The 11,961-nt window shown below is 41.7% G+C and overlaps 1 protein-coding gene across 1 annotated transcript; it reads left to right on the forward strand.

Annotated features, from left to right (window-relative positions):
• Positions 1–633: 633 nt before the first annotated feature.
• On the forward strand, positions 634–10,136 carry LOC107660363 (PH and SEC7 domain-containing protein 1-like). The gene is made up of 15 exons (XM_016449630.1): positions 634–656; positions 864–992; positions 1,604–2,163; positions 2,432–2,516; positions 2,927–3,923; positions 4,009–4,089; positions 4,189–4,360; positions 4,490–4,579; positions 4,665–4,708; positions 4,780–4,952; positions 6,117–6,187; positions 6,395–6,540; positions 6,618–6,762; positions 8,194–8,340; positions 9,024–10,136. The coding sequence occupies exons 3-15, from the start codon at positions 1,762–1,764 to the stop codon at positions 9,306–9,308; spliced, it is 2,838 nt and encodes a 945-aa protein (XP_016305116.1). The 5' UTR covers positions 634–656; positions 864–992; positions 1,604–1,761; the 3' UTR covers positions 9,309–10,136.
• The last annotated feature ends 1,825 nt before the right edge of the window (positions 10,137–11,961 follow it).

The following is an 11,961-nucleotide window of genomic DNA, read 5'->3' on the forward strand; positions in this document are numbered from 1 at the left end:
GTCGCATCAAGTCGGGCAGCACGGATTTAATTAATTCATTTTATAGTTCTGATTCACGTTAAGATGAAGTTGAAAAGAAAGTCAATGCAAAAAATGCTGTTGGACTCGTTTTTTTGAAAACGACCGTCAAGTCGGGCAGCACGGATTTAATTAATTCATTTTATAGTTCTGATTCACGTTAAGATGAAGTTGAAAAGAAAGTCGGTTCTGACAGAGACTCGGTAATCTAGTGTGATGTATTTGTTTTTAATTCATTTGCTCTCTTGTTTGTGTGTAGCCTAATAACACTTTTCAAATGTACCATTTCATGGACTGTCCATTTAACTGCTGTGACCTGAATGCATAATAATATCATGCTTTTTGTATAATCTCAGTCCCCTTTAACTTTTGAACTTGTATGAATGTCATGAATAGTGTTTAAAGTGTTTTGTTATGTTATTGTTTAAACATATTCTGACCTTCACAGATGATCAGATAAAGATTAAAATGTGTTGTAATGAAACAGTTTATGTCAACTGGACTGTGAAAGTGTCAGAAACATGAGACGCCGTAGGAGGCATTTTCATATTCATGTTTTCTACAGCACAGGAAGTGTGAGGTGATGTGAGGAGCAGCAGGAAGTGATGTGCTGATCTATAATCTATTACTGTTGGAGGGTCAGTTCATGTTTCATCTCAGTGTCTCTCTGTCTGGCTTAGATTGTGTTTATCTGTGCTAATGGTGATTATAGCGATTCTAACTGCAAGGGGGAAAAAACTCACTGAGTTTCACTGTCTTGCAGTATCTGTCTTCGTCTCGCCCAGCACCCTCAACTGTCTCTCTCTCTCTGTGTCTGTCTGTCTCACTTTCTCTCTCTCTCTCAGTGGAGGTTGTTTGTGGTCAGGAAGTGTAAATGTGCCTCAGTGCTGCTTGAGCAAAAGTCATTGCAGAGCACATCCGCTCTGTGTGTCTTTAAAAAAGTACAGAAGGCTTCACTGAAGGACACGGCTGAGGTGAGCTCCATTCTCTACATTTGTTTAAACCATCATCACATTAGATATTATAAATCAAGTCATTGATTTAGTCGTGTGCTGTTTGTTAGGAGAATGTGAACATGCAAACCAGGCATGTTGCTTATGGAGGACTCCATTGCCTTATAAATGACATGTAAAGAATTTATTGCTCATTTCTGTGTGTGGTTTTGACAGACTGTTTCAGCACTGCAAACAGTGACTCTGATCCTGTCGTTTGGACTTTTATCATGAGAAGTGTATAATTATCAAATAAACCTGATTCTACAGATGCTCTTTGCAGTGTCAGCATGATGGTTTATATTGTCTTTATTTATATTGCCTTTGTTGTGTAAATGCTGAACACAAGTAGCTGTTCCACGGATTGTCTATTAAATTGACTGAAATTCATGTTTCAGCGGTCTCATGCACATGGCTGTAAAGTGTCGTGGTTTTGTGGTGTCATAGCTGCGTACATATGATGGCTAATGAAAGGGTTTTATCTCTACCGATGCACTTTAGACAGAAGTGAACATTTACATACTCAAAATGTTTGATTATATGCAGTACTGAATGATCATGATATAGATGTAATTTGTTTTCTGAAATCTCAGGCTCTTGGAGTTTGTTGGTTGAAGATTTTGGTAGGTGTGGGAGGAAACTGTGTTTCTGAGCGACAGTCTCAAAATGGATGCCCTGCTCATCACAGAGGACAAAGACTGACATGAGCTCTTCCTAAACTGTTCATGATGACCATCTGAATGAGAAGACTATGGAGGATATTGAAGACTATCAGGAATCTGAACCTTACCTGGAGGCCATGCAGTACATAGAGAGGATGAAACAGGAGAATGAAAGTAGCCTTGAGAACGAGACCATCCCGAGGAAGAGCTGCGTGGGTCTGGACGTCCCAGATCACGGTGTGTCTTTGTACACCATCACTGTTCCCTGTGCTCCTCTCTCTTACGCTACTGTGCAATGGGACGCCCCAGAAACGCCCACAGAGCCTCCCGGATCATCTGAGACTGAACTAGACTCCATTGTCGAGCCAAGGATCGACTGGACATTGGATCTACCGTCTGCAGACCTCCATTATATCACAAATCAGGACGCCATCGTTGATTTCTTACCTGAAGTCGAGTCACAACTAGACGTTAAACTTGTGTCTTCCCAGGTATGTCAGTAAAACCGGAAGGGCCTTGTGGTTTTTCTGGTAGACATGTTCTTGTATCAGTAACCAGTGACCTGCTTTCTGAATACTGTGCGTGTGTGTGCACTTTTTAAAGTGAGTTTAACAACTTTCAAAACGTACAGTATAGTTTGTTTGAATGAATTACAATATCAGTTTGAGTTGGTTTAGAATTGACCAAAAGAAAAAGATGGCAAATGTTTATTTGTTTGAGTGAAATGAATGTGTTCTAAAGTTTTTTTCCCTCCAATAGACATGTGATGCTCAGAAGTCAGATATACAAACACAACTGGCACTTTTACATGAAGAACCCCCCATGTCATTTGCAGATGTCAATGGTAACGATTTAAGTCTAAATGATTTGATCATGTTTTTTGTAAGGTGATGTGATTTGAATAATATAAGTGCTTTAAATCATATTGGGGTGTGGTTGTAATTGTGTGACAGTTGTGAAATGGCCATGTGTTCGTCAGCTGTGAATGTTGAACTGTTTGCTGACTCAGTCGACTTCGCTTCTTCTTCATGAGTTTTGTTGCATAACCTTTAAAGGGGTCATATGATGCGATTTCAATTTTTCCTTTCTCTTTGGAGTGTTACAAGCTCTTGGTGCATAAACCGCATGCACATCAGTTTCCCATCAGCCTTTACATTCCTAGAGGTTTGAACTTGGTGTTGTTTTGTAGGATCTTTTGTTGTTCTTAGAAATCAATATGGCATGGAAGTATTTATCTGTGCTGTTTTCCATCAGATTCCAGAGAAGATGTGACTGAAGAGCATCCTGAACCTTCTGATGATATTCAGATCTTTATGGACGCACGAGACTCAGAGATTCGACTGGGTCAAAACAGCTCACAGTCACATGAAGAGAAGGAACCTGACACGTTAGTCCTTCCCCAAATGACTTTTGCCCATGAGGAAACCACAGATTCAGGCAGTGAAAAGCAAACAAGAGAGTGGACTGAGACCGAAGCAAACGGAGAATCATCAGACGCAAGAACCGATATTCAGGATCAGATTCAAGGACCTGATCAATGTCCGGAAAAGGAAGAGTCAATTCCTCCAGAGGTCCAGTCTGATCAATCACAGGATGCCATCATTACAGGCCCAACAGAACCACCAGAGCAGCTGTCAGACCTTATGGACAATTCAGTGGAACTCGAGGAAGTAATACTGACACAAGAGCCAGAAAAGATAAGCACAACTGTTACAGTGACAGAGATTAACCAGAATAATGGCACTTTACAACATGCAGAAGAGATTCAGGACCACTCAGAGCAATTCAACGCACAAAACCAAGAATATGTAGAAAAACCTGTAGGTTCAGAACAAAAGTCTGAACCTGAAAATGGGCTGTCAGAGCAAGCAGAGTCTGAGCCGAGTGAGCAGCCCGAGCAGTTTGGATGTCCAGATGAGAACGAATCCTCAGAGCAGATCCAGTGTTCAGATGAGGAGAAACCCAGCGAGCAGACGCCACAATCAGAGATGAAGCCATCAGAGAGTTCAGACGCATCCAGTGACATGAACCAACCTACAGCGCTGACAGACGTGGCACAACATGTACAGGATATGACATCAGAGCGCCGTATGCAGGATGAGCTGCCTGTTCTAGACACGAAAACTGCTGGTCCCTGCATCAACGATAGCGTTGAGGTCATGGACAGGGCCGAGGCTCAGTGGTTGGCTGAGAAGCTCTACAGATTGGACGGTTTTCAGCGTACAGATGTGGTCAGACATCTGGACAAAGAGTAAGTCTTTACATAACATTGATTAAGTGTCATGCAAGTATTTGTATTTCCACCAAATCTTACCATTTGCTGTTTCTTTTGATAGCAACGAGTTCAGTCATGCTGTTGGGGAAGAGTACCTCAAATTCTTTGACTTCACCAACCATAGTCTGGAGCAAGCGCTCCGGTAAGCTTCTCATTCCCAACATCTGAGCACACAATTAGGAGATGCGTCAAGAGATCGCTTTTCAAAACGCTTTTTTTTTGGGCTCTTCCTGATTCTTAGGTCATTTCTGAAGGAGGTGGTTTTGATCGGTGAAACTCAGGAGCGCGAGAGAGTCCTGCAGCACTTCTCCTCTCGTTTCCAGCAGTGTAATCCTGACACATCCTCCTCAGCGGGATCTGTGCTCACGCTCACGTGTGCCGTAATGCTGCTTAACACAGACCTGCATGGACAAGTGAGTCTCATGTAACTCGAACAATCATAGAAAAAGATTAAGTCCCTAAACTCTATTACCTGGAGGAGTCCAGGTAATGTCACGTGATCAACTACAGTCTTTGAGAGAGTAACACTTTTGTGTCATCAGAATGTTGGGAAGCCCATGTCTTCAGCTGAATTTGTGTCAAATCTGGATGGCATGAATGGAGGCGAGAATTTCAGCAAGGACTATCTGAAGGTGTGAGCACCAAATCTTCATCCCGAGTTGTTCACGTGTTGCATTATAAGCTCAGTAGTAATTCTGTTTCTTCTGTCTCTTTCAGAGTCTCTACAGCTCCATCAAGAGTGATCCACTGCAGTGGGCCATGTGAGTAAACTGACCTGCAGTGCTGATCTGACTTTGATCTGATGTTTCATCATGTTTATCTCTGTTCCTAGAGAGGAGGAGTTTCTGGCTAAATCCATGATGCTCGAGCAGGATTTGGACCAGGATGGACTTCTGCGCTCAAAGAGTAACCCGTTCCAGGATCTCCCTCACGACACCAAGGCCACCGTGTTCCAGAAAGGCTTTTTAAAGCGCAAAGCGCACGCAGACATTGATGGCAAACGCAGTGAGTCGCAGTGTGGATAAAGACAAGTGTGATGTACAGTAGTCGGTATTTAGGAGGCTACATTCACCAGACAGCATTTAGACACATTTCTGTGTGCAGCCCTTCAGTAGCGGAACTGATCAATATTCAACAAAAAAAGAGCAATTAACTTTAACATTTTATTTAAAAAAACTATCATAGTCCTTCCAAAAAACAGAGTTTGAATATCAACAACATTACTGCTCACAGCAGACAATTTGAAGTATGATTTTAGGAGAATTTATGTTTGTTGAGGCAGTGTTCACTGTGCTGCTGACAGACTAGTCACTAATACCTGTTTGACACGTAAACCGTGTGCAGTCCATATGTAGTCCTGTACATGTGGTGCAGAAGCAGCACGGGCTCATTGTGCTTTTACATCCACGACAATATACCACAAACACAAAATTAATTCCCTATCTTGATTTCAAATCCAAATGTTGATACTGAAAATGTTTTTTAGCATTGCGATTCTTTTTACACAGTACAATAATACAATCTTTCATAGACATATTCACGTGTAAACACAATAAATATAAACAATGTATAATTCAATTAAATTTAATTCTATATAGATTTACATATTAAGTTGCTCAAGCAAGTGGCAAAACATTTAAACATAACCTATAGCCTACTTTTTTACATTAAAGCTAGTAGGCTATCACAAACATTTTAAATTGAAACTTACCATTGACAGAAACAGCCAACTTCTGTGCCGTTTCTTTTGTGTTTAAATCTTTATGCAGGTCATAAAGAACATTTTTCTACCTCCACGAGTGCCATCTGATATGATGCCTCATTTATCTAATGCGCTTTTCCTTGCTTTAAACCTAGCCAAAAAGCCATGTGTAACCTGTAAACACAGGCACAGGCAAAAAAACACACACTGCATACGCACTGCAAACGGAGTATGTGTGAAACGGGCCTTAGACTCTCTTCAACTAGTATAGAAGAATAATTCAACCCCTTTAAAGCACCACTGATAAAAACAGAAAAAATCTAGCGGAGCTCACACATTAACTTGTCATTAAGTCATTATTAAGTAATTTTTCAAATGTTTAGTCAATGAGTTGTGCATCCTGATCCCTAGAGCGCTGGACAGGCAATATTTCACACACACTGATAACCAACTGAACTGATTTACAGCTCCATGGGGGAAACGAAGCTGGAAGACATTTTATGCCATGCTGAAGGGAATGGTGCTTTACCTGCAGAAGGTTTGTTGCCAGATACTGATGCTGGATATTAGTAAGATGTAATGAATGTAAATAAATGCATATGGACATCCAGGGTGGTGACAAACACTCTGTCTTCATGTTTTACCATGCTTTAGCATGTCTGCATTTATATATAATCTTGCCAAAGCATCAATACAAATTTCAGTTAAAACGGTCATAGTTGAGCCGTGTCTCTTGTCTGTCCAGGATGATTACGTGAAGGACTGCCAGAGCTCAGAGGAAGTGGTCAGCGTTCATCACGCTCTGGCGGAGCGAGCTCTGAATTACACCAAACGCCCTCACGTGTTTCGCCTGCAGACGGCCGATTGGAGAGTTTTCCTCTTCGAGGCTGCGTGAGTTTGTGTGCAGATTATTCTTAAACCCAAATAATTTAACAGTTCTGTCTGAGTGATCGTCAAGTGTTCTTCAGTTCCACAGAGCAGATGAACTCCTGGATCGGCCGGATCAACCTGGTGTCTGCACTGTACTCCTCACCTCCGTTTCCCGCTGCTGTTGGCTCTCAGAAAAAGTTCTGTCGGCCCATCCTGCCTGCGACACAGTCCAACCTCATGCTGGTAACAGCCTTTCTGATCTGCTTCTCTGTCCGGGAGTAACTGCCCTGTTGAAAAAACCAGCATATGCTGGTTAGGTATGTTTTGAAGCATTGAACCAGCTCAAACCAGTAGCAATGCTTCAAAACATACCTAACCAGCATATGCTGTTTCTATTTCAACAGGGTAAGCCCATTGGTCAACAGTTGTGGGTGGACATGACTGACTACAATTTAAACTTGTCTATCATGGATAGACATGTGCCGGTATTCGGTAATGCGATATATCACAATAATGAACATGCACGATATTGTTATTGTGGGCACTTCAAAATACGGTGAATAATTATTTATTACAAATTATTCCGATTTTTTGAATGCATTTTAAGAATACTTTTCCCATCACCTGGTCACAATGCACAACACCGCTGCGCACTCTCATGTAAACAAGCAAGGATGAGAAGTGTATGAGGCGCTGAATGAAAGCGCACATTCACTCTCTGACAGCAGGTGGTGCTGAATAGCAGAAATGGAGCTGTTACCCCGGAAACCCCAGAAACAAAGCAGATGTGCAGCGCTTAAACAGCCAGGTATGTTTTGAAGCATTGCTGCTGGTTTGAGCTGGTCCTTAACTGGTCATGAGCTGGTTTAAGCTGGTCATGTGCTGGTCCTGAGCAGGAGCTAGTTGCTTAGGACCAGCACATGACCAGCTTAAACCAGCTAAGGACCAGCTTGAACCAGCTCAAACCAGTAGCAATGCTTCAAAACATACCTAACCAGCATATGCTGTTTCTATTTCAACAGGGTAAGCCCATTGGTCAACAGTTGTGGGTGGACATGACTGACTACAATTTAAACTTGTCTATCATGGATAGACATGTGCCGGTATTCGGTAATGCGATATATCACAATAATGAACATGCACGATATTGTTATTGTGGGCACTTCAAAATACGGTGAATAATTATTTATTACAAATTATTCCGATTTTTTGAATGCATTTTAAGAATACTTTTCCCATCAACTGGTCACAATGCACAACACTGCTGCGCACTCTCATGTAAACAAGCTCGGATGAGAAGTGCATGTGGCGCTGAATGAAAGCGCACATTCACTCTCTGACAGCAGATGGCGCTAAGCTGAACTAAATATCGTGATAATACTATATACTGTGATAAAAGCATTAGCAATTAATCGCAGCATGAAAGTTTGATACCGTCACATGCCTAATCACGGACAATATCCCTGAAAACACATTCACTCAAAAAAAAACTATGACCATAACTATATTAGCATCCATCCACACCAAAGGACAATAATTGTGTCTGCAGATAGACACCAGCTCCCCTGTTCTTTAATTTCTCTGCTTTCATTAGAGAGTCGTTCAGCATGTCAAGCATCTATGCGTCGTTTAGGGTGTGGATCGGTGTATTTGCATCTGTTATTGTTTTCACAGGACAAACAGCTGCAGTCGCATGCGGCCATGTTGCACAGCTTCCAGCAGGACCTGACGTCCCTCCAGCAGGAGGCGCCAGACAGCAAAAAGAGCAAAGCCAGAGAGCTGGAGGAGCTCAGGCAGAGAGAGGAGTACTTACAGTATGAGGTGTGTGTTTGTCACCTTCTCATAATACATAATGCATTTCACTTACAGACTCCAGTGGCCTGATGTATAAATGACACACACACACAAGATTAATGAGATAAAAGTATCGCCAATGGGCTGAGAAAAACAGATGATCATGTTCTGAAAACGAGTCAACTTTCTACATCTCAGGTGAATTTCTCTCAGTTTATTGAGATAGTTCACCCAAAAATGTTCTGTCATTGTTTACTCACCCTGAGACCTGTTCCATGATGACAGATTTGTCTTTTTTGGGTGAACAATCCCGTTTAGATATTTTTGCAGGAAAACAAGATTTTAAGCGGTGTGATATTTACAGTCAGTATTATCTCTTAATTTGCTATTTTTTTAGTACTGTTAAAAGCAGTAGTGTCACATTTCTGGACGTCACTATGCATATGGAAATGAAATGCAGATGATAAAAACAGCATTTTATGATCATTGCAGGATAGAGGATAGGGAATAGAGCTTTTGTATGCGCCATATTTCACTAATCATCATCAAAAGCTTTTAGCAAAAAGCAAAAGCTTTTTTCATCAAAAAAGGCCGCAGATGACATGAAAGCTTTTAACCATTACTATGTTGTATTATTTTTCATGCTGCAACTCCGTTTAATTCCACTGTAGAAGGTGTGAGTGAAGACTGTTGTCTGCTGCTTTTCACAGAAGTCTCGTTATGAAGTCTATCTTAAAGTTCTGGAGGCCTGGCAGGCGCTGGAGAAGTCTGATTCATCGGTCGGAGACAAACTGAATGTGTTTGATGAGGGATTGTGGAGAGGAGTGATGGATGAGCAGCAGGATGAGGCCGATGCTGGGATGAAGCGATCTCACTCCAGTCCGTCTCTAGAGTTAGAAACACCTCCTCAGCCTGTCGTCACTGTCAGACGCAACATCTCAGAGAGACGGACCTATCGAAAGATCGTAATTCCCCGCCGTAACAAAGAGCTTTGAAAAAATCAGGACTACAGTGTCTGAACTCTTACACACAAACTGTCGAGATATGCTTGAAGCACTTGAATCCTTTAAGATTTTACGTCATTTAATATATTTTTTAAGTCTGTCCCATCCAAAGTAAAAATAGCAACAACTGTAGTCTTTTTAATTCCGATTTTTTTGCACAATACTCTTATTAATTGACCCTGTTCATACCGTCCACAAGAGGGAGATGTTGCTCAAGATGTTTAAATGAAGGACAAGATCCAAGTCATTAGTTCTTACCTCACATCTTAATAAGAGTTCCTGCATTTAATGTGTTGTCAGCAGAACCATAGTAAAGCACATTTTCCTCTGAATGCGCCGTTGCTGAATGGCTTTTGTGTATCAAGTCTTTGTGAATATCTCATATCCTTTCCTTTAAGCAACAGCTGTCATTAAGCTCAGATGCTGAGGATGTGTGTGATGGATTGTGCCTTTAGGCTCTGGATGCTCAGGATGTGTCACTTGATAAAGATCTGAAAAGCCAATATCAGATAATGCCGCCTGTTGACACGTAAACAGATTGTGAGGAAAAACAATCAAACTGTCAGTGAGTTAGAAAATGACTGAACGCCATGTTATACCACGTTATAAAGCACCAGTGTAAGTACAAATGTGCCTCTAAATATGCTGATTAATTTTTATACTTGAGCGATTTGAAATCCTGCAGCTGCTGGATAGAATTATGTTTAAGAAACCTACATGAACACACATTCCTCATAGAGTGTTGCAAAACAGAATTTAAGAATGTCTGTTATTTTGAATCCACTGCTACAGTCGAGCTGTTTTCACCGTTACACCTTTCCCCGAAGCTCTTGTGTTTGCTCGAGGTGAGCAGCAGCCATTCCTGGCTCCACTGTTGGCATAAGGTCACGACCAGTGCTCAGTGCTGGAGCCACAGAGCGTGACGTCTGCGCAGCCGCTTTTACTGGAGTGAGCTCAAGTTCTTCTGTGTTTTTGTTCCTGCGTGTCTGTCTGGCTGAAGGGTTTTGTGGCCACTTGTCAGGCCTGGTTGAGTAATTAAAAAGGCAAGCGGAGGCTTTTCTTCATTAAGGGTCCTAACCAGCACTTCGCTGCTCATGGGTCGCATCCGTCGCTCTGGTTCTCGCTTGATCAATCACAAAAATTCCTGACATCATTCCTCTGAATTCCTCTTTGTGCCGTCACTCGCTCTCAGACTCAGCGGATGAAGCGTTAACTCTGGTTTCGATGGTGGCTGTTCTTCTCGCTCATTCTCCATCTGCTCCAGTGCTATTACGGCGCTCCTCATCACTCCCCTGTGTTCATCTCGTGATGTTTGTTGTAGGTTGGTTTCCTTTCCAGATGGAGATATGTGAGAGAAAGTAAAAGCAAAGACTGTTTTAAAGACCACTGTAATTTTGCTATTAGTCTTTACCTCTGTGAGTCAATACTGTAGGCACAGGAATGTCTATTCATCCGTCCGTCTCCTCACACTTTACAGTGGCTTTGTTGTCTTGTGTGTCATGTTAAGAATTATCTATTCCAGGGCTGGAGTGGGACTCATTTTCAGCCCTGGAGTTTCATGCCTTAGACCGGCCCACTTTAGTTCATGACTGACTATATTAAAATAATGTAATTAAAACCTCAAAGTCTGCAATAGTGCACTGTTCTCTACAGCCTTGTAATTAATTGTATTAAAAACATAATGGGTCACTAGTAACACTTGGGTATAGAAAGTTGTTATATTGTAACTAATGTGATCATGTTTGCTTATTCACACAACAGTCACTGTTGTGCACATTGATCATAAACACAGCTCAAAGGCTTCCTACCAGTGGCACATCCTTAACAAAACTTGACATCGAGCACAGTTTTATCATATGCTAAATTTTTCAATACAAAAATTTCATTCAAATGGAATTTGTGCAATTTTTCAAACCTTTAACCCACGGGGGAAAATGAACCCATGGCAACAGTTTAAAAGCAGCCTAATTCCAAGTGGGAAAAAAGTGGACTTGACAACCCTGCATCCAACGTGAGCTACAGGAGTCCGATTTCACTGATGACGGGATGAGAGGAGAAATGACTGACAAGATCATGCTGGAAGATTTGCTGCTCAACAGATCCTGAGCTCATTGACAAAATCTGATCTCGTTAGACGTGCTTCCTCCTTTACACAGAGCATGCGTGATCGCGTAAACGAAAGTGAAAGTGAACAGTGAGCGCTCATTCAAAAGAGATTTCAATACCCCGCATATTGATAGCGGCTCTCTGATGCACGAAATTTCTATGCAATGTTAGAATGTTTGCTGGGAGTGGACACAAAAATCACGGGAGCGGGCGGTAATGGGATTAATAAAACAGTCACACGAAGGACTTTAATACGCACACAATGAATGGCGACTGTAGAAAGCATAAACCGAATCCTGGACATTTTGGACGATTTAGAAATCCAGGCCAGACGCATTTTTTTTTGTTCCAAAAAGAGGACATGTACGGGAAAATAATATATAAAAAGAGTGGGGCTGCTGTGAGTGCAGGTAGCCTAGGAACAGCATCCATATTTCAACCCAGTGGCATGGCTACCCGCTCAGATTGTGCTTTCTCCCATTAAAAAGAAAAATGCTACCTATCAGATTGTGCTACCAGCATCTTATTCATGTGTCCA

This window comes from Sinocyclocheilus anshuiensis, unplaced genomic scaffold (assembly GCF_001515605.1).
Source record: "Sinocyclocheilus anshuiensis isolate Anshui unplaced genomic scaffold, SAMN03320099.WGS_v1.1 scaffold1943, whole genome shotgun sequence".
NCBI lineage: Eukaryota > Metazoa > Chordata > Actinopteri > Cypriniformes > Cyprinidae > Sinocyclocheilus > Sinocyclocheilus anshuiensis.

Bases quoted from the DNA above. Each gene is read 5' to 3' on its own strand.
- LOC107660363 (XM_016449630.1), top strand. From the start codon at position 1,762: ATGGAGGATATTGAAGACTATCAGGAATCTGAACCTTACCTGGAGGCC. The intron at 2,517-2,926 runs GTAACGATTTAA...GTTTTCCATCAG, and splicing joins GTCATTTGCAGATGTCAATG to ATTCCAGAGAAGATGTGACT. The intron at 6,763-8,193 runs GTAACAGCCTTT...TTGTTTTCACAG, and splicing joins CACAGTCCAACCTCATGCTG to GACAAACAGCTGCAGTCGCA.